The sequence below is a fragment of the Haliaeetus leucocephalus genome, unplaced genomic scaffold (genome assembly GCF_000737465.1).
Source record: "Haliaeetus leucocephalus isolate CR32 unplaced genomic scaffold, Haliaeetus_leucocephalus-4.0 Scaffold932, whole genome shotgun sequence".
Classification (NCBI taxonomy): domain Eukaryota; kingdom Metazoa; phylum Chordata; class Aves; order Accipitriformes; family Accipitridae; genus Haliaeetus; species Haliaeetus leucocephalus.
In genome coordinates, this window is record NW_010973368.1 from 17,694,113 (window position 1) to 17,721,333 (window position 27,221).

Sequence of the window (27,221 nt, forward strand, 5' to 3'; positions counted from 1 at the left end):
GCAATTCTACCCTACTGCCCTCAAAAGCTAATATTCTGAGCTGTTCAGGCATTTTTCAGTGTCAACTACCTTTTTTTATATTCCCTGATGGATACCTCTCTAGTCACACATGAACTTGCAAGTAACAGTCATGAAAATGAAAGGATTTTATGTTGAGAAATAATTGCCTTAGATCAGGTTCTGCTGAAGTTACAAAACCAGTTGTAATATAAAGAACAGACAGCATTCTTTATTCTGGCAGTAGCTAAGAGGAAAATGCCAACTACATTTGATCCGATATTTCTTCCCATTAAACCTCTCAATATTATAACTGTCTCTTGATGATGTAGGCAAATGTTAGTTGATAGGAAGTCATGACTTTCTCTTATTCTCTCCGATTCATAGGTTTGGAAGGGGCAAGTAACTTCTTATCTCTATAAACCAGCAGCAGATGGACTCCTTGCATGGCAGACTGTGCTGACTGGCATTGCTAGGGATGTGAGCTTCCATGCGTAGCTACAAATGGCTCTCCCTTTCCTTATGGCAGGTATTTAGTACCTGCCAAGGCAAACCAGTGTTTTCGTCTTTGAAACCATGCTCCTTTTTGAGAGCTGTTCTATTTTGCAGATTTTTTCGGGAAATTCATGTTACTACTGTATGGGAAACTTATGGCATAAGGTCTCATTGTTCTGCATGTAAATAAAGCTACATGCTCTCAGCATGTCACTAGTTTGTAACAATATCAACCAGCTAATACTTGTTCACAAAAGAAAACTAACTTTGCTATCTTACTGTAACAGCAATTAAAATTATTCACTTCCTTCTAATGTGGTGAGGTGCATTTCTGTACTCCCCTTTAATGGTTTAAGTTACTGTTTCTTCTCTCCTCTGTACTGTTTGAAGCAGTTTATGATGGCAGATTAGTATGAAACAACCGTTCCCTGTAATTATCAAATTCTGATCAGATTACCTAGATGGATTTCACAAGCAATATATAAAAACTAGACAGCAGAGCAGAGGATTTATTAGAAAAGAATTCTGATTGTGAACAGATAGCTGAAACTAAAAATGTATCATCTTAGACATCCCCAGGACAGCCTGAATGCTTGCTATTTTCTTACCAGTGTTCGTGACCCCAGACTAGAACTTCTCAATGATTCTAGTTCTTCTGTCATCTTGGAAGCTAATGCTTGGAGATAGCCACGAGCATCCTTCTCATCACTTACCCTGTTGTGTAATTACAAAAACCTGTTACTTAAGTTTCATGGCTCATAGCACCAAATACTGTACCACCAAATAATCAGAGTGTCTGCACTGGATTTAGGGATATAACAGAAATGCACAAAGCAGGGAAAACTCCCAACAACAGAAAACTGAATACATCTTAGTTTGTCTGCTTTAGATTTTTCTTTTATCTGATCCTCTTGATTGTGGCTGTTGCTAAGGAAACGAAGTTTCCCTTCTGCCATCAGCAAGAGTTCTGCAGAGATTCATTGTTATTGTTTGGAACATGATCTGCATATTGCTTGCTCAATTTTTATAAGGGCTACCTTCAAGTCCTTCTTGTCTCGCATGCTGAAAATACTTGCACACAGCTTGCTAAAACAGCAAATAACAGAGGGAAGAACTGACCTGTGAATTAAGTTCAAGTGCTTGTCTAGTACAGCTAGTGAGGTTCTTCTATATGTTAACATGGATCTTCCTGAACGAATTTATCAAAATATTCCAAATTGGGTGATTTAATGATCACTTTAGAGACTGAAGCAAGCTGACACCAAAACCCTCTCCTTCGTACTTAATAGCATCTGGCAATTTCACTTGTCATTACTACTCAGCAATACTAGAAAGCAGAAGAGAAACAGCTAATCAGCGCTCAGAAGTACCATGCTTTTGTTGATCCCAGACAAAGAGAAAGGGCCTAGCTATACATTGAAAGAAAAAGAAAAAAAGCCAATCAATATTTCAAAAGTTGAAAGTAGCCATCTGGATCTCTAAACAGCACATACCATTGAATAATTTCTGCAATCTGAGCTTCCCAGTGAGCAACAGACTCCTTCTTTGCTGCTAGGTCTTGGAGCTCATCTTCTAGCTGTCTGTTCTGTGCTGTTAATTTGTCCACAAAGGAGCAGAGCTGAAACAAAAGATTAATTTCATCTGTGACTTATGTCAGTTTCAGACTTTTTACATATGTGTAGGTCTACACACCTACAGAATCTGAACAAACAAGACCACCCTGGGCTATCTGGAAGTTCTAACACAGACCAAAGAACTGGAAGGGGTTCTTTTTTTGTGGAACTGGAGACTAGCTCCTGAGCATAGAAGAACACATCGCTAGTTCACACAAAACAATCCAAAACGAAGGAAAAGTAAATGTAGAGGTCATCGAGAGGAATGAGGTTTAACTGTAAGCCATCAGGAAGGCAGGCAGTCTTTGTAAATGCTTCCCTCTCTGTGTGGCCTTCATTAAGAAATCAGAAGGTGGTGCCCTCTGAGTTGTGGGAATCAATCCCACAAAGAGCAGTACTGAGATGCTTAAGTTACTATTTAGCTAGATCTCTGACATTTATATGGCAAAAATGACATTTGTTTTATTCAGATACTGCCTGAACACTCACAGATCTTGTTCTGACCAATGAGTACACTACTTCAACAAAAGAAAGTAATGAAGTAAGAATATATTTTGCTTAAAAATGTTTCCTGAAATAATTACCCTCTCATTTTCTGTTGTCAGCTTTTTGTTATCTTCCAAGAGCATAGATCTTTCGCGCTCATATTTCTCTTTCATTGTTCCTACTGCTTCCTCCATTTCACTGTGCCTAAAGAGAAGGATAAAAAATAGAAACACTTACACTGTAACATTGCTGAACCTGTAGACTGGATTTTCAAAAAGGAATAAACAGAGTTAAGGTGAAATACCTACCTGCACAGATACCTATGCAATGCAATACACAAAAAAAAGAAATCCATGGTTAATGAATCATGCCCAAAAGCTTACCTCTCTCGCTTTGTTTTCTCTAATTTATCCTTTAATATCATGATCTCTTTCTGCAGTGCAAGCTGATGGCTCTCTGAATCATGTACTTCCTTTTTCACATTTTTTACTTCCAAAACATGTGATGCTTCTCGCCGGACCAGCTCCTCTTCATAAAATAAGATTTTCTTTTCCAGCTCAGACTTAATTTTGGAAAGCTCCTGCTGATGCTCTAGTGTGGCACCTGCTGCCCGGCCTCCCTGCTTCAGCTGTAGAAGAAGAGAACCCATCAGGAAGAGACTATGATCTTTATATTTTGGGAATATTTTTTAAAATTAGAATTGCCCAACTGGTGGCACCTGGGAAAATTTTTATTTGGGCCCCAAGTGATTTAAAAGGTGCCTGTCTCCAACCATTAAGACCTGTAAGTGACTGCTGTGCTTACATGACCCTAATAAGGGGTTCAAATGGGTTGCAGAGATAACAGATTTGGACCATATTAGTTCAGTATCTGCTTAGAATTTATATAAACTGGACATTTTCAAGACGTTCATGTCCAATGAGATATTAAAGTCTTTCAAGCAAAAAAGCAAATAAATCTGAACAGGATAGGTCAGGTTTCTAGTAATGCTGTAGTTTTTAAGTTTCCCACAGGTATCAACAGTTGTGCAAGCAAAACTATTGCAGCTCCTGTGCCATGAGTAAACATTTATCAAAAAACATGTAACCTTTAAAGCTTCCAGTTCATTTTCCAGTTGTTTGGAGAAGACCTCACTGTGCTCCCGAAGCTTGCGTTCTTTTGATGCTTCTGCTACAACTTCTTCAAGTTGGGCTTCCAGCTGTAACAGAAGTAATTTTAAGTCATTTCAACACAAGATAGTGTATTATTTCCTTTCCTCCATATGGACGAGCAGCAAGTTTTCCTTATTTCTATTTTACGTTACACCACTATAACAATCATCTTAGAATGTCATGATAATTGTTTTGCCTTCACTGATCCAGGCATCTGTCTCATGCAGTAGAACTATTACTATATGACTTTTGTACTGATATGAACTACACCAAGTATATGCAGGGAAACTGCTCAGCTTCTGTTAATGCTAAGAGAAGGAAATGACACTAGGAAGTCATTCCAGTTGTGAAAGAAGAAAGTGTCATACATTTACAGGTCAGCTCCATGCCTCAGTATCTACTAAGGCAGCTTAAAAATCCCAACCTTTGAGCCAAACTATTGCAAAATACTTCAAATTTGAACACTGAACACTTTTATCTTGCAGTTATGGAACAAAGTAAGCTTGATCATCCATTTATTGACTTCAGAAAGCTTATCAGAAAGACGATTTATATTTAGAAGCAACTGTTGGAATTCAACCAACAGTAGCACAGTTTTAAAACATGACAGGAAGAATAAGATTTGTTTTTCTGCATTCAAATGCAACTAGCAAAGTTGTTTTTAAAAGGACTGTATTTACAGTTGTGGGCCAAGATAATGAATTTCTAGACTATGTTCTGAATAGAAGATTGATACAGCTGTTAGGAAAGGCAGAACAGAGGAATTTGGGAGAACAAAGACAGGAGATTATAAAGCCCTGCATGGAGATATTTAACTGAATAAGCAACAATACTTGAATACCTGCTGCACTCTACTGTAGACATGAGGTGCCACAGCCCTTCACCTTTCCCAGTTAACTACTACTTATTCATGGATAAAAGTCCGAGAAACTTCATCTCTTACTACATTTTCATAGACTGCCCTTCAATTTGCTAGAAGTTTTGTAGCAATGTTTATAAAGCTCTTGAATTTCTCTTCTACACTTCACCCAAAGAATATAAAATTTAATGTTTTTCAGTAATTAAAACACTCCGGGTTAACTACAGTAGCTGTTTCTTCTGCCCTCTTCTGGTTATCTACTTCATCTCATGTAAAACTATAAATTACCTAGAATACTAATTGGAAATAAATTTGCTTAAAGATATTACAGACATTCTCTACAATGACTAAGTACAGAGGAAGGAAAACCATGTATTTAGTCTGTATCACTATTCCTCCCTCCAGCTGAAGAGAAAAATTCAGTTAAAAAAACCCAACAAACAAACTCAGAATACTCCAACCTTAAAACACATGAAGACATTAAGCTTTCTAGGTTTCAAGCTGACTATGAGTCAGAGTCTACAAGAATCAAAACACAAGAACTAAGAAGCTGGGCATATAGCAAAAATAGTTTCCTCGAGACTAAAATCAGCCTGAGTACAAATAAAAAAAGAACACTCAGTTTCCTGCTACATCAGTAAAACATTTAGAAACAAATTCAAGATCTATTTTGTGACCTGTAGCAAAGTCATATGGAAGAGTTACTGGGGCAATTTCTTACAGATGGACAAAGTAAATTATCATTAACAGTCCCAATTTTTCAATACAATCACATATGAGATACTGGATAAGCAGCAGCTGAAACATGTTGTTAGCTATTTTATCAAGCTACCTCTTTTCTGATCTTCTCTGATTTACGGATGTCCTGTCGCATAGCATCAATTTTCTGCATGCTCACTTCCACCTCTTCTTCTTTGTCGCGAAGTTGCCGGGACAGCTTCTGCTTTTGAGACCGCAAGTCTCCCATCCTCTCACTGAGCTCAGAGAACTCCTGCACAGCTAGCTTTCTTTGTTGGTGGGCATCCCTCAATTCTTTGGATTGCGTCTTTAATCTCTCTGAGGCTTCTACAAGTTGCTGGTTTGAATAAAAAAATGTAATAAAGAGAGTCATTTGAACTTCATATATTCTTTCCAAGAACAAAGGAACTGCACCTACATAAGCATGACTTGAAAGCTCAACCACCTCACATAACTTCTTAATATTATTTCTAATTCTTAATTTACACTTTTTCTTTTTTCCTGGCTAAGCAGCTACAGTAACATACCAAGACAGCAGTTATTCTGCTTCTAATGTGGCAGCTCCAAAAGCGTCTTTGGTGTTCCAGAAGTTTTTCTAATAAATCTGACTACACAAGGCCACCCCACTTCTAAATAATTTAATTTTAGATTACCACCATGTACCTGCATAACAGTAACCTTTTTTAAAGGAATGTTTTAGCAGACAGCACATTCAAGGGACATATCAGATATACTATACCAACACTGAGATGCTGCAGCAAATCTTGTGAAATTCTTCAGAAAACTGAGGAAGATTCCTTAGAACAAACTGTGAAGCTCTAATACGTCAACTGAAAGTATAAAAGCTGTTTCTTTTACAGCAAGTAGTTAACAAAAATTAACAAGATTAAAATAAAAATTGAATGTTCTACATAAAATCATTTGAGAGTGGGAGAAAAAAAGTAAGAAAAAGAGCAGAATTAGACAACAGAATAAATGTATACTGGCCAAGGGACTTCTAAAAATTTCTGCCGTTAGTAGGAGTATTGCAGGAGCATTCATTAGCTTCCCAAAAAGCATGTGTTCAAACCAGAAGGAGCAGATTTTCCTTCTCTGCTACTCATACACTCTGGTAAATAACCCTTACCAGTGGTTAACAGACAGAAGAGAGGCTGTTAAATTCTAGTGGACAAAAACCCCAGAGATTTTGGCCCATGGATTACTTTTGGGTCCATCTAAATGCCATGTGAACAATACAGCTGCTAGACTTTTCCAAAACTAGCCCTTTGAATAGATATAGTTTTCTTGATATTATTGAAAGTGGTATGTAGTATATGCAAACCCATATTTACTTTACTGCAAAATATTTTGCTGACAAACTAAGATACTGTTACATTTTAGGAAGCAAACAAATGTGTAATTTACACAAGAGTAAATAAATCCAGCAATTACATAAAAGTCAACCTCAGCCTTAAGCAATAATTAACCTTTTGGTATTACAAAGAGTAAGTGGGCTCAAGCTAGAGCAGTGACCTAGCTCTATTAACTCTTTCATATATATATATATGCTTTTTGGTATCTACAGAACTGATGACTAGCCATAGATCCGAGTTTAACTCCTGTGTATATTATCATAGAATCATTTAAGTTGGGCGCTGGGCACCTGAGAATCAACTGGTCTTACTATTGAAGACTGAGACAAAGTAGGCATTAAGTACCTCAGCCTTTTCCTCATCCTTTGTCACCCTGTTTCCCACTGCATCCAACGAGGGATGGAGATACTCTTTAGACCTCTTTTTGTTGCTAGTGTATTTATAGAAATGTTTTTTATTGTCTTTTACAGCAGTAGCCAGATTAAGTTCTAGCTGGACTTTAGCCCTTCTAATTTTCCCCCTGCATAACCTCACGACATCTTTGTAGTCCCCCAAGTTGCCTGCCCCTTCTTCCAAAGGCCATAAACTCTCCCTATTTTCCGGAGTTCCAGCCAAAGCTCTCTGTTCAGCCAGGCTGGTCTTCCCTGCTGGCTTGTCTTTCAGCACATGGGGCCTGCTCCTGCACCTTTCAGATTTCCTCTTGAAGAATGTCCAGCCTTCCTGGACTCCTTTGCCCTTCAGGACTACCTCCCAAGGGACTCTGCCAAACAGTCTCCGAAACAGGCCAAATCTGCCCTTTGGAAGTCCAAGGTAGCAGTTCTGCTGACCCCCCTCCTTACTTCTCCGAGAATCAAAAACTCTTTGTGATGACTGTGCCCGAGACAGCCTCCAACCATCACATCACCCCTGCAAGTCCTCCTCTGTTTGCAAACAACAGGTCCAGCGGAGCACCTTCCCTAGTTGGCTCACTCACCAGCTGTGTCAGGAAATTACCTTCCAACCACTCCAGGAACCTCTTGGACTGTTTCCTCTCTGCTGTATTGTATTGCCAGCAGACATCTGGTAAGTTGAAGTCCCCCATGAGAACAAGGGCTAGCAATTGTGAGACTTCTCCTAGCTGCTTATAGAATATTTTGTCTGCCTCTTCATCCTGGTTGGGCAGTCTATAACAGACTCCCACCATGATATCTGCCTTGTTGGCCTTCCCCCTGCTTCTTACCCATAAACACTCAACCCTATCATCATTGTCAAGCTCTGGACAGTCAAAACGCTCCCTGACAGGGCTACCCCACCACCTCTCCGTCCTTGCCTAACCCCTTCTGAAGAGTTTATAGCCATCCATGGCAGCACTCCAATTACAGGAGTCATCCCACCATGTTTCTGTAACGGCAACTATATCATAGTTTTCCTGCTGCACAATGGCTTCCAGCTCCTCCTGTTGCCCATGCTGCGTGCATTGGTGTAGATGCACTTCAGTTGGGCTATTGATCCTGCCACCATTTTTGGGGGAGAAGCCCTAATTCCTACATGACCATCCTCAGGCACTTCTGTGGTTTCTAACACATCAATAACCCTTGCGTCTTTGCTGTCACATGGCTCGCCATCCCATAACTCCACTGTGATGGCAGACCACAAGACCTCACTAGCACACCATCCCTCAAACACTGGTGTGCCAACCACAGGCTTATCTCTAGCAAGCAGGTTTTATCCCTTTCCCCCTTCAAATCTAGTTTAAAGCTCTTTCAATGAGCCCTGCTAACTCCTGTGCAAAGATCCTTTCCCCCTTTGAGACAGGTGTACCCTTGTCTGTCGCCAGCAGGCCTGGTGTCATGTAAACCGACCCATGATCAAAATCCCCCAAATTCTGGCGGTGACACCAGCCTTGGAGCCAGGTATTGATCTGCTGGCTCTTCCTGTTTTTTCCCACATCATTCCCTGCAACTGGAAGGATAGAAGAGAAGACTACTTGTACTCCTGCTCCCTTAACCAGTCATCCCAAGGCCCTGAAGTCTCTCTTCATTGCCCTCAGACTTTTACTGAAACAGTTGAGAAAAATTAAACAGGTAAACTAAAACCATTCTTTAAGTGTTTGTTCCATCTAGCAGAACACATTTGAAATAAGTGAGATGCCTATCAATTTCCAAAAAAACAAAGTGTGCTGCTTTGGAAAACTACTCTATTGCTAATGAAATTAACAGGTTCACTAACATCTCGGTATAGTTTTAAAAAGAAGCATTTAAAACACTAAAATTGCAATCACAACAGAACTGTTCTATAACTACTTTACATGATCATTTTTAAACATATCTGTCTTTGGATCAATACCTTATGAAGGTCCTCCTTTTCTTGCCGCAGTACTCTGCACTGTTTTTCTAGTCCTTTCAACTTGTGTATAGAGTCTTCATGTTCTTGTCGAAAAGCCACTGCATCTGCAAGCTGTCCTTCCAGTTTACTTATATCTGTAGATTAATACATATTAAAGGTAACTGGTCCCAAATTTACACCAATAAAGCAAGCAACATTACTCAAGCAAACTAGCATCACTTTGCTTGGAAAATCAACTTCTTTCCCTTTCCCACGAATTTAGACTGTTTAAGGTAATATTGGGGCACTGACACCAAACAATTTTAATTTTCTCAGCCTATTAAAGAAATCCTCCCAAAGACTGTGATCTCTAAGTGAAAAAGCCTTAGCACAGGGCTTTGGTTTGAGGAATGCAACTTCTAGCCCTTTAAAAAATTGATATAAACTTGAGTTGTTCTAATTCTAGTTCTAGTAATTTGTCTCCTAAATAGTTTTCATTATATGACAAGCAAGGCTACAGTCAATCATTAGTGCATCTAGCAAGACATGAGAGGACTATTTATTTCCTAGAGTAGACAAGAACTAACAATCTGGGAAGGAAATACCATCCTGCATGAGGCAGGCTGGAGACCCAACTGCCCATATTCCTGGCAGCATGTTCTCCTGGTAGTTCTCTCTTTACTCTCAAAGATAATTAAAGAAATTTGATTTGAAATTATCATCTTTAAGCACAACAAACTAACCATCTTTATACACTTCTGCTCAATCTTAGAGCTGGTAAGAAAATGAACTGCCATTCTCCATTTGGTTTTAATTACTACTTCTTTTAATCAAATAAATAAGAAATTGCACAGGGAATAACCTTCTGAAGTTCCACTGATGTCTATGGCAGAACAGGAAAATTAGCCATATGTATTCAGGGATCCCAAGCACTGCTGTAATGATTAAAGTATTATTCCTTTCATCACTTCAGCACAAACATCCTCCCACCCTACATCAACCAATACTACTTCTTTTTAAAAATCAGTCCATACTGCTAGTTTTTATATTTAACAGGACACCATTGGCTGAAGAGCTAGATAAACATGAATCATTTGCAGAAGTAGCACCTTAATCTAACTATTTTGACTCAAACCTAACTCCAGAAAACACAAGAATAGCTTTTTTTGGAAGGATAATCTATGTAGGAGAGCTGAGCTGATTTTTGCAGTGCATGCACCTACAAAGGCAGTATATTGCCAAACTGCAGTTGCATCAGCAACTCGGCATCTGAACGCACTTATGCTATACTACAGGCCCCTATAAACCTCTCAGCCAAGTCATCAGGATTAAAAACTACAATTTTATCACTGATTCCCACTTAAAAATTAGATGCTAACAGTTTTGTATGGATAAACTAATAGCATTGTCAAGCAACAGATTTTTAGTGATATGGATGAGTCAGTCTTCTCTCAGGACAGATGCCAGTATTTGTTTTTCTGCAATGCTCAGTGCTTCCTAATTAATGCATCACCAGACAGAAACACAAAGGGAGCAGGAGCTCAGAAACATTTAAATGTAAACTATTATTATACATCCTCCCCACCTATCCCCTTATGTTACTAAAGAGCAACTAGTCTTCTCTCCCCACTGCCTCTTACACCTGCAGTGTGTAAAAGCCCTCCAAAACAATACTCCCCCAAAAAAGAAGTAAGGGAACAGGATCTCCTGAGATTTTTAGGGAAATAAACACCACACAAAATATTTAACTGAATCCATCCATACAATTCATCGTAATCTAGACTCCCCATGCTAGTATATGCTATCAGGCCAAGCAAGTGGAAGAAAAAGTTAAGTGCTCATCTGGAAAAACTGAAATGCCTCTTAATATTGAACGAGACTTTAAAAACCTTTTGGTTTTTTAGCACCTCAAGAACATTAATTTTTCTTATTGCAAAAACACAATACCTAATGTTACCAGGAGTAGCAAAATAAATTGTATTACTATAATTACCATGCCAGAGGCTTACCTGTTAATTTGTTCTTCAGCCGTTCGATTTCTTCATTTAATTTTTTAATCTCCTTATCACGGCTTGTATTTACTGTAACACACACTGGACCCTGGAGGTTCTGCATTGTCTGTGTAGATTCTTAAAATCAGAAGAGGAAGGAAAAGGTTTTCAATAAAATACACTCCAATTCCTCCTAATGAACAGAACTAAGAATGCAAACAAATATAAATCACTAACCTTGCAGTTTTCTGTTCAAATCCTGCTTTTCTTGCTCTAATTTCCGTATTTTCTTTTCATAGCCTTCTATTTGTGAAGTGTTCTTTAAGTCACGCTGTACATCCATATCTTTGGTTACAGTGTCAGACTGCATCGCACTCTTTAAAGTGCCTCTATCAGATAAAGAGCTGAAAACAAATACATAAGTTAGAACATTTTAATAAATACTCACAGCAATCTACAGCAGTGACATGCTGCGATTCCACCAAATACGCACCTCAAATTTACATGAACAATTAGTGAAGTAATTGTTTCTGTTGAGACAACTGTCAGGGTAGATAAAGTTATTATTCCCTAGCTACTGTGTATGCTGCTGTAGAATGAAGATACCTGCATTCAGGACTTCAATGATGTGGACGTACATTCAGTTTACAAACTGCCTAAATAACTGAAAATGTTAACTCTCCTATGCCAAAGGTTACTACTAGCTGACAGCGAAGTTAGCAGGTAAATGTACCTGCACCGAGAGCTGAGAAACAAACCCAAAAGTTTAGTTTAAAATGTGACAAAGATGGATTTAAGTTAAGCCATATGATCTCACCCTGAAAAGGATGAGTGTACTGGGTTCTTTCTGAAATAGTATTGCATGGGGTAACAAACCCCAGCAAAGGGAAATAAGGGAATAACAAACAGGGCAGAATAACCTTAAGATCAGAGACAAGTATACGTTTGAGGGATCTCTGAAGTCAGATGGAGGCCATTTCAAAGATGTGCAAAGTGAGCTACTTTGACCATGCTCAGAACCATCTATGTTAACTTAGACTACCAGCAGGACTTCGGAGCAATGAGCTAATTCTGAACTGTTCCTGGCAGACGTGCAATGTGGACAAGACTTGCTCTCAGCCTCTCAGTGCAGGAACAACAAGTTTCTAGCCAATTGCAAGTGACATGTCTAGTCCCTTAACTTTCATTTATTTCAAATAGATAAAATATTAAATATAAAAGCATCTAATCTTGACAAGCATGATCAAAACATGTTCAGAAACCTGGGGGAAAAAAAGGGATAAAGGTTTGTCATAGGTACACCTATGGACATCAGCCTTTCTACGTGTTTATAAAAATGAGAATTTCCTAGAATTAGCTGCATTTGGGAAACAAGTTTAATGAGCAACATATCCTTTACTTACCTATCAGTTGTGTATGTAAACCCAACGAATGGCAAATGCAATCCAGAAAACCCTGTATGAGAACTTGGTGGCACCACTTCCTGCATGAAAACAACGCGCATGAAAACCCGAAAGAGAACCCATACAGAGCTAAAGGCATTTGATTTAGCCTCAACAGTTAAAGAGAGACAGCTAATGGAAAGACTTTTCTTAGCGCATACCAATTGACAATTGGCAGTTATGCTTCATTGTATAGCCTTCTATTGTCCCTGGATGAACTTTATTTCAGATTAGGTCACTTAATATAATGACTAGAATTTAGGAGCCTCTTGAACTGCCACTTGGAAGGGCAGCATTTCAACAAGTTCAAAGCACAATGCAACCAACAAAAGAAAACCTGAAATTTGAAGTTCCTAATTAAAGGTGACCTGGCAACAAAATGCATGCTGTTAGTTTTAGTATGCTAGTTACTGTTAGATACGTAACCAAAAAACCATGCCAAAAGCTCTTCATTTCTTGGAACACAAGCTGATGAACAAATTACCACATAAGCCCTCTGCTTCTCCTGACCCAAATTTGTAAACTGCTACACAACAGAAATGGAGGAGAACACCAATGTCCCCACTCCAAAAACCAACCTCCTGGTTCTTAGGCGAGTGGAGAAATAGCAGTGTGAGCGTTCTCACCTGGACAGCTCTGACTGCAAGCTGCATGGAGAATATATGTGTATTTCTGAAGACAGATTTTTTTTTTTTTCACCTTTGAAAAGGAATAAATCCAAATACTAGCTCCTTGTAAAGGTAAACTAAAAGGGCAACTAAGCATTTTTTCCCCACCTAAATATGTTTTAACTTTGACTGACTGTGTAACAGTAGTCCATTTTGGTAAGCGCTACCATTTAGAAAAGCAGCTCACAATTTCTGATAACCCAAAATGCCAAAGAGATGAAAACCTTGAATTTTTCACATTTGAAATGACTTATTTTTCATTTCTTACATTACTTATTTTGAAATAAGTTCTCACTACTACCTTAGAGTGCAGCAAGGTTGCATATTTGCATTAGTAATATATAAAACCAGACTCACTGGATTTCTTAATACATCATCATCTACATCAAAGTTTGAGGTGTCAGAAGGACTGCTAACATCTGGAATGTAAGGTGCTTCTAGGTTTCGGATGTTATCCCAATTAAGTCCTTCAAAAAATGCATGAGACTTAAAATCTTCTATTCCATTCTGTCCCAGTCTACGCTCCCTACTGCAGATAAGTCGCTGAATAAGATCTTTTGCTTCTTCAGATACATCTGTAACATGGGATGGAAACTGAAATCGTTCCTAGAAAACAAAACAAATAGAGAAATTTTTAGAGGAAGAATCCATTCCATAACTTTCAACAGTAGTTTCAAAAAGAACACGCTAAGTTACATCAATAAAACTGGAAATGAATAGTCAAACATTGCTCTTGTTCCAGCAAGCAGCGGCAAAGCACAATGCAATACATTCAGTGTTAGACTTGTCTTAAAATGGATTTCAAGGACAAGTAATCATTTCTCAATTTGTTTAACAAAGATCTGTTTGAAACTAACTGCAATAACAGTAACTCTATTTGGAAAAGCAAACTTCTTTTTTTAAGACATACAGGAATTTTGACACACTACAATATATTAAAGATCATACAATAAATAAAGGCAGACTCTCACTGGTATTCTTAGTCACAGATCCACTGTTCTCCTGAAGATGTACTCCTTGAGATTTTATTAATTTCAATTCTTAAAAACCCATGACGGTAGTAAATTCTTTATAAAACATTGTTCTATTTAAGGATGTAGTTTTCTAATTTATAGGTTAAATACCTAGCTTTCTTACCAAAATATAACCTACATTTAGCAAAGATTTATATTATCATAAGCAAACAGAAGATCTAAAAATTGTAGTTACCACTAACATCTGAAATTACTTTAGATAAAAATTGGGAAAACTTTTTCTGTATTTTAGCTTGCTACTACTACCACTGCATAGTCAAAAAGGGCTTTTTGGTTTGTTTTTTTTTCAATAAAGGACAATAGCATGCACATATATATACACACACACATATATATATTTTTATATATATATATATAACCCCCCAACTTTCCAAGTTTAAAATGAGATCATTAGGGACCAAACCAGCATAATTGAAATTAAAGTTTAAAACTTTCAGTGAAAACCACACAATCATATTGATTGTGTGTCCAAATGAGATTAAAACATTAAGTCTGCTGGACAACAGTTTCAAACTTCCTCCCAAATGGCTTAAGAGCCAGGTAGCCAGAATTTACACTGGTTACATTTGCAACCAGTTAGTTCGTTGAAGAAATTAAAGCAAGAGGGAGATTAATATTCATCACAGCAAGGATGTCAGCTCTGGCAAGGATTTCATATCTTATCCATCACTGCTTCACCATGAGAGCACAGCTTTGTAAACACCAGTAAACTGCATGCATCCTGGGGAGAAGAAAATGCAACAACACACCCTATGCAATAGCTTCTGGCTACCTAAGATGAGTATGCACATAAACACATCCTCCTAATACAGCTCTTGAAAGGACACCATGAACTGGTGTTCTTACTTCTCTGATGTTCAAAATGCACCCAGAAGTTCAACACTTGTCTACCACTTTGACCCTAGACAAACCCCCCTACCTCATGTTCTTCATGCAGCTCATGCCTACACTGGTTGACTTGCCTTTTCCCTTTTTTGTACTGTTACCAGTGTGACAGAAAATGTGCACAGCTGTGTAAATAATGCATTACTTCATTTCTCCTTCACAGTCCAGAGGAAACTTTCAATGGGCCCAACACAAGAGTTGGTTTTTATTTCGATTTTGTGATGACTGCTTAGGTTTTCCAACAAGAACAATGTCAGCATTTAGAGAAAAATTTCAATTTGACAAAGAATTCAATTTCTGCAGTTCAGAGAAGCAAATGTTCCTATAAACCTGAACCAACAAACCTACACAATATGGTTCTAAAACACTGTGAAAAAGCAAAGACCTACTATCACTTCAGTATCTTTCAGTGATAACAGTTTCTCTGTAAACATTATAAACTCAGCGAGTACACAGAGATTTAATATAGCTCTTACTTCATGATTCATAATCTTCCCATAGGTTTCCACTAATGACTCTGCATAAAAGGGTGTTTCACCGTACAGCATTTCATACATGCAGACACCCAATGACCACCAGTCACATTCAGGCCCATATTTTCCCATTCCATCTTCCATTGCTTGCAGTATCTCAGGGGAGATGTAGTCAGGTGTACCCACTGCTACTGATGACTGTACCTTAAAAATAAGGCAAACAATAATTCTTGTAAGATTTCAGGTTCGCTCAGCAATTTCCTCACTCACACACTAGTATTTCTGACAAACAGAGACACCACAACATGATTTTGGAAAAAGAAGAGATTTATAAAATCACTGCAATAACATAAAGAAAATATTAAGAAAGTAGCAAAGACTGCAAAGATTAAGTTCGGATCTACTTCTACATAAAATCAGTTGATATGTTTTATTCTGAACACAGTAGAAACCCAAAATAATCACAGCTACTGTGAAAGCAGAAAGACAAGAGAAGAATATGTTTTGCCTTTGTGTCTGTTTATACTTCAAAATTGCAATTGGCTGCCAGAAGTTGCACTGAAAAATTAGTAAGTAGGAAGTTCAAGTCATATGACCAAATTTTACAGTTTCATTTGAAGATCACAAAACAAGGTGCTCGGGCCAGTAGTCCCCTATTTTTAGTATGACAGAAATTGGTTTAATGCTTATTGCATAATGTGCAACTGGTTGCAATACAGGGGTAAGGTGGGGAATTGTCGTGCACCCAAGTACTAGGGAAGCCTGGACCATCAGGGCAGTGGCAAAGCAGCTCTAACCTCTAGGAATGTGTTCTCAGGTTTCACACAGAGTTACAATGGCTCCTTCCGAATTATTTTGTATGTTATATGGTAAATCCTTGGCAGGCATTTTATGGCTAAAGAATGTCACCAAGACCTGAGTTTGTGCCAAAATTGGTGAATGATGTTGCGTGCCATACCTTGGCAGGACTGGAACCCCTGGAAGCACCCAAAACTAGGCAAAACAAACAAAACCCATCACGAGTGATTTAGCTTTTAGGGCTGTATCCAATCTGGTGGACAAGATGGCCACTTATCATAATGTTGCTGTTCCATTTGTAAAAAGCATATAAAACAAACCGTTTTTTAATTATAGAATCATAGAACCATTTAGGTTGGAAAGGACCTTTAAGATCATCAAGTCCAACTGTTAACCTAACACCGCCAAGTCCACCACTAAACCATGTCCCTAAGCACCACATCTACACATATTTAAATACCTCCAGGGATGGTGACTCCACTGCTTCCCTGGGCAGCCTGTTCCAATGCTTGACAACCCTTTCAGTGAAGAAATTTTTCCCGATATCCAATCTGAACCTCCCTTGGCGCAACTTGAGGCCGTATCCTCTCATGCTATTGCTTGTTACTTGGGAGAAGAGACCGACACCCACCTCGCTACAACCTCCTTTCAGGCAGTTGCAGAGAGCGATAAGCCTCCTTTTCTCCAGGCTGAACAACCCCAGCTCCCTCAGCCGTTCCTCATAAGACTTGTGCTCTAGACCCTTCACCAGCTTCGTTGCCCTTCTCTGGACACGCTCCAGCACCTCAGTGTCTTTCCTGTAGTGAGGGGCCCAAAACTGAACACACTGTTCGAGGTGCGGCCTCACCAGTGCCCAGTACAGGGGACAATCACTTCCCTGCTCCTGCTGGCCACACTATTTCTGATACAGGCCAGGATGCTATTGGCCTTCTTGGCCACCTGGGCACACTGCTGGCTCATACTCAGCTGGCTGTTGACCGACACCCCCAGGTCCTTTTCCACCAGGCAGCTTTCCAGCCACTCTTCCCCAAGCCTGTAGCTTTCCATGGGGTTGTTGTGACCTAAGTGCAGGGCCCGACATTTAGCCTTGTTGAACCTCATACAGTTGGCCTCAGCCCATCGATCCAGCCTGTCCAGATCCCTCTGTAGAACCTTCCTACCCTCAATCAGATCAACACTCCTGCCCAACTTGGTGTCACCTGCAAACTTACTGAGGGCGCACTCGATTCCCTCATCCAGATTGTTATTGAAGATATTAAACTGGCCCCAATACTGAGCCCTGGGGAACACCACTTATGACCAGCTGCCAACTGGATTTAACTCCATTCACCACCACTCTTTGGGCCCAGGCACCCAGATGGTTTTTTACCCAGCAAAGAGTATGCCCGTCCAAGCCATGAGCAGCCAGTTTCTCCAGAAGAATGCTGTGGGAAACAGTGTCAAAGGCTTCATTAAAGTCTAGGTAGTCAACATCCACAGCCTTTCCCTCATCCTCTAAGTGGGTCACCTTGACATGAAAGGAGATCAGGTTAGTCAAGCAGGACCTGCCTTTCATAAACCCATGCTGCCTAGGCCTGATCGCCTTGTCCTGTACATGCCGTGTTGATGGCACTCAAGATGATCTGCTCCATTACCTTCCCGGCACCGAGGTCAGACTGACAGTCCTGTAGTTCCCTGGATCCTCCTTCTGGCCCTTCTTGTAGATGGGCATCACATTTGCTAACCTCCAGTCAACTGGGACCTCCCTGGTTAGCCAGGACTGCTGATAAATGATTGAAAGTGGCTTGGTGAGCACTTCTACCAGCTCCCTCAGTACCCTTGGGTGGATCCCATCCGGCCCCATAGACTTGTGTGTGTCTTAAGTGGTGTAGCTGGTTGCTAACCATTTCCCCTGGGATTATGGGGGCTTCATTCTGCTCCTCGTCCCTGTCTTCCAGCTCAGGGCGCTGGGCACCTGAGGAACAACTGATCTTACTATTAAAGACTGAGACAAAGTAGGCATTAAGTACCTCAGTCTTTTCCTCATCCTTTGTCACCCTGTTTCCCACTGCATCCCATGAGGGATGGAGATACTCCTTAGACCTCTTTTTGTTGTTAGTGTACTTATAGAAACATTTTTTATGGTCTTTTACAGCAGTAGCCAGATTAAGTTCCTGTTGTGCTTAGTTATGTCCTCATTTTGGATGACTTATACTTCAAGTCTGTCACGGCTTCTAGGTTCCTGGTCACCTGTGATTCCAATACATAATTAGTATCAAATTTCTATCCTTTTTGAACAAAGGGTGTTTGGACAGTTCCTAATAATCTCATGAGAACTGAAATGGCCAGTAGAAGAAAACATGAAAGACAGAAAAACATAGCAAAGAATAACTTTAAACGGTAGCAACCTGTAAAACAAGGAGATGAAGATGTCAAAAACGTTTTTAGAAGTATGTTGAATTATACTCTTCCCTTAATTTTTAGCATGTCAATAAGCTTACAATCTATCACCTCCCTGATGCATGCTCACAATGTCTAATAGCTTTAAGACCAGGAACTCACTCACAAAGTCCCACTACCAGTGACCCGATTAAATTTTGCTTCATACATACTGTGCCATCTTCACTCATTTTCAGACAGGACCCAAAGTCTGCCAGTCGTATGTGACCATTCATGTCCAAAAGAACATTATCAGGCTTTATGTCCCTGTTACAATAGAAAGAAGTGAGAAGATTTAAATATATAGTATTAGCTCTGCTTGTAAAGATTAATCTTGCATCAGAAGAACAAAGAATTTTATGTTGGATATCCACTGATGCAAACTCTTTTTACTGCACTACTTACGACCATCTCCTCCTGCCCAAATTAAAACTTTGCCCGCAATATTGAAGCTTTAGATTACATCAGTTTTTCAAGCTCATCAAAGTTGAGCTCTGAATGGTCAAATAACCAAGCAGAATAATTACAGTGAGTCATACTGACTGTAAAAGATAGGCAGTTTACTTCACCAACAATTTCAAGATTATATGCATCACAATATACTGTTTACAGGCAAGATAGATAAAAGAGAAAAGGCAATATTTTAATCTCATGTTTTTTACCAAGACTTAATAACTAAATCCTAGCTTCTTATCTAGGAAGACTTTTTTTTTTTTTTTACTGATTCTCTAAATTTTGTCCAGCGTTTCTGTTGGCCATTATTTTTCATTTGCTATTCAAGACTTTCTATACACTACTGCACAGCACATTTGGTTCTACGGATACCTAAAGACTTTTGCATCCCATCTACATGCGGCAGTTACTCTGCAAGCCACTGAATTCCCCCAGCTCTGGGATCAGGGCAATGCCATTTCAACAGGATACAGTAACATTAGAAAGTCTCCAATATCAAACAGTTTTTTTCCTATTCTTACACATATATAGCAGGTTATAAAATGATATACAGCATGCTAAGGCTACTAAATGACATGGAACTAAGATTCCAATTTCATTCTAGCTCATTACTTGATATTCTTTTTGATATCAGGAAGGTAGGCAAAAAAGATTTGCTAAAGAGCATGTTAATTGAATTTAGTCTACCGATTAACCACATTTTATTTCACCACTTTGTACTCAAATTCACACAAAGTAAAGTATCAGTAAAAGATCAATCATCCGGACAACTTAATAAGACAGTCCCAATACATATTATGCTGTTTGGTTTTTTTTTTTATTAATAGCTTCAAAATATCCCAAATGATTTTAAGAGCACCTAGCCAAGATGTTGGGAAGGTGACAAGAAAGGAAGAGAGAAGAGCAAGTGCAGAAAACAAAACCAACTCAGTTATGCACCAATTCTGCAGGCTAAAAAGGAGAACATCCATGTCTTCCAAGGTAACATATACCAGTCTTCTTCCCTTTCTTTACCCAACACTATCCAGGATCAGCTCCCAACATGGCAGCATATCATCACGCTATTCTGAAATATTATTATTTATCTGAGATAGCCAAAAAGGATAACCAAGCCTATAAATGTGCTGATTTGGTGGGGTTTTTTAGATATCATATTTACTTAAATAATACTATCTATTAGTAATAAATAAAACCACATGTGGTTTACCTTAAACCCACCAGTCTTGTTGCACCATAAAATCCTGTATTTCTTTTCAAATGCTCAAAAACTTAAAAATTGTACAATAGCTTCAGCTTAATTTTTGAGAGACTAGAATTACTAGGAACAAAGAAAAAAAGTGCTGTAATACACCTTGCTACATAGATGTGTAAGCTGACGATGTCTGATTTTTAAGATGCTGAATTACAGAGTTTCACACCTGAGGAGACTTATGAGAAAAACCATGATAGGTTTAACAAAGGGTCCTCATATGTGTAAAAATCCTGCCAATCTGATAAATTTTTCAAACACAAACTTGGATTAACACTTTTTAACCAAGGGCTAATGCTTTGAAATTAATTACTGAAACTTCACTAATACTGTTGCTCATTAGCCATATTAAGACAAAATAGTAAATGCTAATCTATGCCCGTCAACATAAATTAAATGCATACTTACTTGTTATAATACAGAAAAATATGCATTAACACAGAAGATTAGACCATCTCACTATGCTTTCCCGATAAACTCTTTAGTAATTTTCTACTGTTAAACTTATTCCATACATTTCAGTTCCAGATATTGTCAACATTTCCTTACAGGCCAATGACCACAAGTCAAGCTCAGTAGGTGCAGAGAACTATTAAAGCTTATATACAACTATACACCAATTTGTTTGTTTGTTTGTTTTTTAAAGAACACCGCTCACAGTGCCACTCGAAGCATGAACCAATCTCATCCAACACATCTCCTCTTTTCTGCTTTGCATGCAGATCTCGCTTGCCTAAGGGAACACTGTTTCTGTTCAGAAAAGCTTAATGCCTCATCTCTGAGCTCTACTGTTTCCTATCTACAGCTAACAGGTCATATAAGCCTTTAAAGGGTCCTTGAAATCCTCTCCAGAGCAATCATGCTTCCTCCTAATCCATTCCAGTTGCCAAGCAGTAATTTCTTGGGCATTCATATATCTCCTATTCAAAGCGTATGTTTTGGCCTCAGAGCCATTCATTCCTATTGCCACAACAGACATTCATTCAGTCTCATGCAAAGATGTAGCTGCTCAGTTAGTCAGGCCACTTTCCTCGGAAATGGGTGCAATGGTGCCTCTGGTGAACTTCTCTGAGTCTGTAACATTTTTATATCCCCACATATTGTCCACATTCACTCACAGGCATATTAGAGTTTATGCATCTTTTCTTTTTTTAATTTTTGAAACAGTGATCGAAGTCTGAACAGAAGAATTCAAAGTTTTATAGTCTGAGAATTCCCTGTGTCTTTTAAACAATGATTGTAAATGAAAATCTCCTCAATTACCTAATGGTTTTCACCCATAAATTTCACAAAAGAGACAGTAAAACTGTCCTTATTTCACAGTCTAAGAAATAAAGGCATAAAGAGGTAAAGGGACCTGGCCGAGAGGGACCTGCCAAGTCAGATACAATGCTAGTATGAAGTCCACTTCTCCTGAGCTGGGACTTTCAGTGACCTACCGTGAACCTACACATACAGGCATAAGCAGTATTCAGTTAACTGAAAAACCTCACTGCTCTCACACTCTGTATTTTTTTAACTTCTCTGTTTATTGAAATCAAGCTATAAAGTCAGCATATAAAGAGACAACTGCAAAGGTTTCCAGAATTAGTATAATTTTGCTTTCTAACTGACATCTCATACACAGTTGTTAAATCTGAAAAGCAAACAAAGGATAGAAATTCTCCCCTGATCAAGACTCTTACAATGATGAAAAAATATTTATCAAATGCCTCCCTTGCACTACTCACAGCTCTTCTAAAACAGCTGTTCCAAGAAGCAGCCAAAAAAGCATCACACAAAGTGTTCTCTACCTTCCTGACCTGTTTCCTCTGACAGAGAATGAGGAATATTATGTACTCTTAACTACTACAGAACACAACCTAAGTTAACATGATGGTAGGCACTGAGCCGGAATATAAAACCTGTGCACAGAAACAATTAGACCAGCACATACCACTCATTACAAAAACCGTTTGAGGATGACCTCAGGTAAATAGATGCATTAATGTTATCATGGGCTTACTGTGCGTAAATTTTGCAAATGTCTAAACTTTTGCAGAGAATTCAAACTGCTTCAAACTTTTGGCTGGCTTGGACAAAGGCAGATAAATATTCATGAAGTGAATTGAGAATAAGTCAACAAGCTTGATTAAAAATAAAAGCTTTAGTAAAAGCTTAGTCAGATAAATGTCACTGCTTCTAATTTCAATCCATCAAAACTTGATATTTGAAGTGTAATAGCTTATACAGGTATTTTACAGTATATAGTAAGGAAGTACCCACAGTAGTTTGCCTGTGGTTACTGTGTCCATCTGTATACATAGCAGTATCTTTACAATTAGCTGCATATAACTGTGCATGTATTTTTTGCCAAGTGAGACAGTATTTTACCTGTGCACATAATGCAGCTCATGTATGGAATGTATAGCAAGCACCATTTCACCAATGTAGAACCTAGCCATATCTTCAGGAAGCTTGTCTTCAAACTTACTGAGAAGCGTCAGTAAGTCACCACCAACATAGTAGTCCATCACTAGATACTGAAAAGGGAGAAATAAAGCAGTCAAGTACTGAGAGACAGCTGGTAAGAAAAAAAAATTAAAGTTTATCAGTTAACCCCTGAAAAAACCTCTTTCACTTATTTTTTTATGTACCTGGGGAAAGTAGTCAAAATTAGTAATCTTTTGCATTACTTTTATTTGCTTATTTAGTTTAAAAAGATATCATATTCCTTTAATAATAACAGTAAGGATGACACATCAGCATTCAGTTCTCACCATAAAAAAAAAAAAACAAAAACAAACACCCAAGATACAGCAGCAACAAACAAGTAAATTGGGGTGAGTTTATTTGTCTTAACTACAGTGTCACACAAAGAAAATGATCTAACATCACCAAAACTACTGTAGGTTATCAACCCTTAAGGTGAGAACTTCCAGAGGATGCAGGAAGAAAAACACATATTTAAAAACAGTACTTGATGCAGCTTAGTATAAAATATACATTTCATTACTCTTTTTAGTTTTGGTACCATTTCAATACTACTAGTGGTTCCAAAAGTGGAACTTATCACATCAACATCTTCAAATATTTATCTTGGCACATGCCACATCATGGATGCATAACATAGCTGGCAAGAGCTTGATGACACGATACATTAGGGATGCCCATGACAAGCCAGAAGCACTGTCAAGCCAAAGGCACTACAGTGGGAAATTAAAACAACAACAACAACAAAACCCCAAACAAACAAACAAACAAAAAAATCAAACATTAATGTTCTTTTGAATATATTTCAATGAAAAAGTAAACAGCCTCCTAGGCCAATCAGCCATTATCCTCTCCATGGAAAGGACAAACACAGATAGGGTAACATGAAAGAAAAGGACTCAGACTTGCTATTTGTTTCTTATACCACAAACTGAGGATTGCATTATAGTTATTTCCTAGCAATATCCACCTAAATCCAGACCATCACTTCAGGTATAATGACTTTATCTAGTACTACCAGTCTTGAGCCATTTTGTTCCATGCTTCCCAAGATGATTTGATAAGTGGTTTTAGGAATAACTTTGCTTATTCTGGAATTAACTTCCCAAAGCAGTCATCTTATTTTTCTCCTCGAGGTAAAGCAACCTACAATCCACTGTCCCTGCCACACATTCATCTTCCACAAGGGAAGCAAATTAAAGAAGATAGGAACCTAAAGGAACATAAAGTGGAATACTATCTCACTATCTTTTGGCTTAAAAAAGCAACTCCGAAAGGCACAGGTTGTGCTATTTTTCTCCATCTTATTCAAATTATAGCTTAATCTGATAGGCAAATTTCATCACTTATGTTGAAATCAATCCGTTCATATTGCACAACCCATCAAGGAATTTTAAACGTGTGTTGGAACACTGTAGACATGCAACAATTACATTTGAAAACAAAACGCTACAGACAGGAGCCAGCAATGTTTTAAAAGGGATATTGTATTAAAGTATTTTCTCTCAAATTCAAGGCTAAGAGAGCTTATAGCGGCTTCTGTGGGAGCTGAAATATCCTGCCTGTCAGAGACAAGGTAATGCACTTCCCTCAGCTCCCACAGCATTCATAACTCAGCAAGAACTCAGCTGACCCATGAAATGAGGCACTTGGATCAGAGGAAGGTTGTGAGACCTCTTCTGTAAGAAAGTAAAATTTTATTCATCTTCCAATTCACAACGATCTTCTTGCCAGGAGGCACTTCTCCCTTCACATGGGGTTCAAATAAAGGCTATTCTGATGCTGAAATCTAGCGGTATTTCTAGGGAAGTGACTACATCAAATAGGGACAGTAGTTGGAAATCAAAGGAAAAAAATACATCATAATACTCTTATGAATACTCAGATGCCTTTAAGAAGCTGACAACAGACAAACACACATATGCCCTTCTTCATGAATAAGACTGAAAGAAAATTATTCTGGTAAATCACAAGAAAACTAAAAGATTTTAATCTGGAAGAGATTAAGAACTTCAGGTCCCATACATGTTTCTAATATTCATGGACTATGTTTCACCTACACCATATCTGCTTCAGCAAAATCACAAAAGGTTTACTTAACCCATCTTGACTCAAACTGTCTCTACGAAAGCTTTCTAAGAACCAGAAAAAAGCCATGCTAGCATTTCCATATAATGTCATTTAAGAGTTGGTTGTTTAGAAAACAGTACCACATGGTGTATTTGCCTCAAACATTTTAAAACTACAGGAGCAGAACCAGAAAATGAACCCCAGAACATATACATTTCACAGAATTTTGTGTTTCTTGCTTATACTTAAGTTCTGCATCATCACATATTCTACTAATATTAAATAGAGGGAATGAAACCTCAATTAATTCTAGACTCTCAGGGGCACCTACTACTTTTCTACCTTAACATCTTACCTTCTTTTTATTTGTCTTGTTCAGAACCCTTTATCATGCAGCCAGAGGAGGATGGCAAAGCCCTAGGTGTGGGAAGACACCAAGGTTCTCTCTCTGCTTCAGGGTTAGCTTACGTGGTTTTGCATTTAAGAATCACTAGCTATAATGCACAAACATCACTGGGAGCAGATACCAGAACCTAGAGCTTTCTCTTTCAGAGGACCGATGTCCACTCTAGGTTGAAGAACCAAGCCCTCTTGCCTGTTCTTGTTTTGTTCTCAGCTTTACATTCCATTCTACAATGATCAAGGATGCACAGCACAACTGAAAAATAAACCCAATCTGCCCAGGTTCTGTAACATGGCAGCACTCTCCCAAGATGTGCAAAAACATGGATGTAAACTTCTTCAAGATGAGCAGAGATCTTTTAGCCCCTGGACAAGTGAACCACTAGGATATTATGGAAGAGAACCTTCTGCCCAGGTTCTTGGATGAAAGTCACTTCCTAACGTGTTTCACCTTTTCTTCACGCATCATTTACAATAGAGTGACTGAGATGCAGACACACTCCATCTGTGAGCACCAGACATTTACATAAGATGGATGCTGAGTAACAAACAAACCAAATTGGAAGGCAGCATCTCAGCACACACAGAGCCAGACCTCAGGCAAGCTGGGAATCTGCTGACTTTGGCTGCTAGGCAGAGTTGTTGCTTTCTGAGATACTGGATCTTAAATTAGATGCTAGATGTCTAAATTCTGCTATCGAGTGAAAGTTCAACATCTAAATGTCTTTGGGAACTTGAGGAAAAGAAATTTATTATACTGCTATAGCTTATTGGAACAGATTTGTATAAAACGGTATTAGCAACGCTAGAACCGTCTCTATAACTGTCATTGCTACTGCTTGCTATCTTGCACAGTTAACAATTTTTTGTTAGGTAGCTCCATTCTTACAAGCTACTTGGAAATACATTACAGGATGTCTTAGGTTATTTTTATGCAAGTCTGAAGGCTGTTTGGTTCCAAGGGAATTTGAAATTATGAGCTATCTTCATGAGGCAGTGCCAGAGATGACTAAACTTTGAGAGTTTGAAAATCTGGATCTATCACAAAGCATTCAATAGAAATAGCTTGCAAATGAGGGTAAGACCCGACTACTTATTTGCTTACAATGTGCTTGTTATTCTGAAAATACTTTTAACATGACAGTCAAAATAATTTGACTGCACCTGTGAAAACGTTTGAGCATCTCCTAACTCTTTCATATACTCAGTTCCTGAACTCGCTGACAGCCTTTTATCAATACATTTTTTTCTTATTTATAACCATGACTTGCTACTGTGGTACTCTCTAAAAAGCATTAAGAAGGGGAAAACTTTCACATTACAACTATGTCAGTTGTTACAGAAATAGCAGGTTTGCAAATGCAGCTTCAAGTAACCATTTGTTACTGTATGGTTCAGTATATTGCAGTATGTTGGGGCTTTACTGACTTTGCTCCTGACCAGTACTCTCCTGATTTCTGTGACTACAGTGACATAGCTTATATGTTATAGTTCTAGTAACCCACCATTAAAAAAAAAACATAACAGGAGTAATGACTTTCTTTATAAACATATTTTATTTAAATACTTTTAAGAAATAGGCTTTTTCCTGAGGCCTTTAAAATACCAGCTTAATATTTTTTAAATAAAATTTTAAATTACTTTTGCCATTTTAAAACAAACTCTTGCTTCAAAAGACATTCTGAAAGTTTAAAATAAAATAAAAATATTCTTTACTTTTGCAGGGTTAACTCCTCTCAAATTATTTAACTGCAGTGTTATCCAAAACATTAAACTTAAGCATGATATATTTTATGCAAGGGTAGATTAGTTAATTTAAAGTGCTTAACTAAACCTCTATATACCATAGTACTACACGTCTTTCTCACTCT

The 27,221-nt window shown here is 38.4% G+C and overlaps 1 protein-coding gene across 4 annotated transcripts in view; it reads right to left on the bottom strand.

Annotated features, from left to right (window-relative positions):
• Positions 1 to 27,221, bottom strand: part of CDC42BPB (CDC42 binding protein kinase beta (DMPK-like)) — a 100,328-nt gene that overhangs the window by 27,321 nt on the left and 45,786 nt on the right. For all 4 annotated transcript variants that reach the window (XM_010583982.1, XM_010583981.1, XM_010583980.1 and 1 more), the window contains exons 5-18: positions 22,780 to 22,928; positions 18,878 to 18,971; positions 15,492 to 15,692; positions 13,454 to 13,702; positions 12,390 to 12,469; positions 11,224 to 11,390; positions 11,005 to 11,124; positions 9,017 to 9,150; positions 5,434 to 5,676; positions 3,679 to 3,789; positions 2,975 to 3,219; positions 2,690 to 2,795; positions 1,986 to 2,110; positions 1,101 to 1,206 (exon numbers count right to left, since the gene is read on the bottom strand). In XM_010583982.1, coding sequence (XP_010582284.1) covers positions 1,101 to 1,206; positions 1,986 to 2,110; positions 2,690 to 2,795; positions 2,975 to 3,219; positions 3,679 to 3,789; positions 5,434 to 5,676; positions 9,017 to 9,150; positions 11,005 to 11,124; positions 11,224 to 11,390; positions 12,390 to 12,469; positions 13,454 to 13,702; positions 15,492 to 15,692; positions 18,878 to 18,971; positions 22,780 to 22,928 — 2,130 coding nt within the window. The remainder of the gene's footprint in view (positions 1 to 1,100; positions 1,207 to 1,985; positions 2,111 to 2,689; positions 2,796 to 2,974; positions 3,220 to 3,678; positions 3,790 to 5,433; positions 5,677 to 9,016; positions 9,151 to 11,004; positions 11,125 to 11,223; positions 11,391 to 12,389; positions 12,470 to 13,453; positions 13,703 to 15,491; positions 15,693 to 18,877; positions 18,972 to 22,779; positions 22,929 to 27,221) is intronic.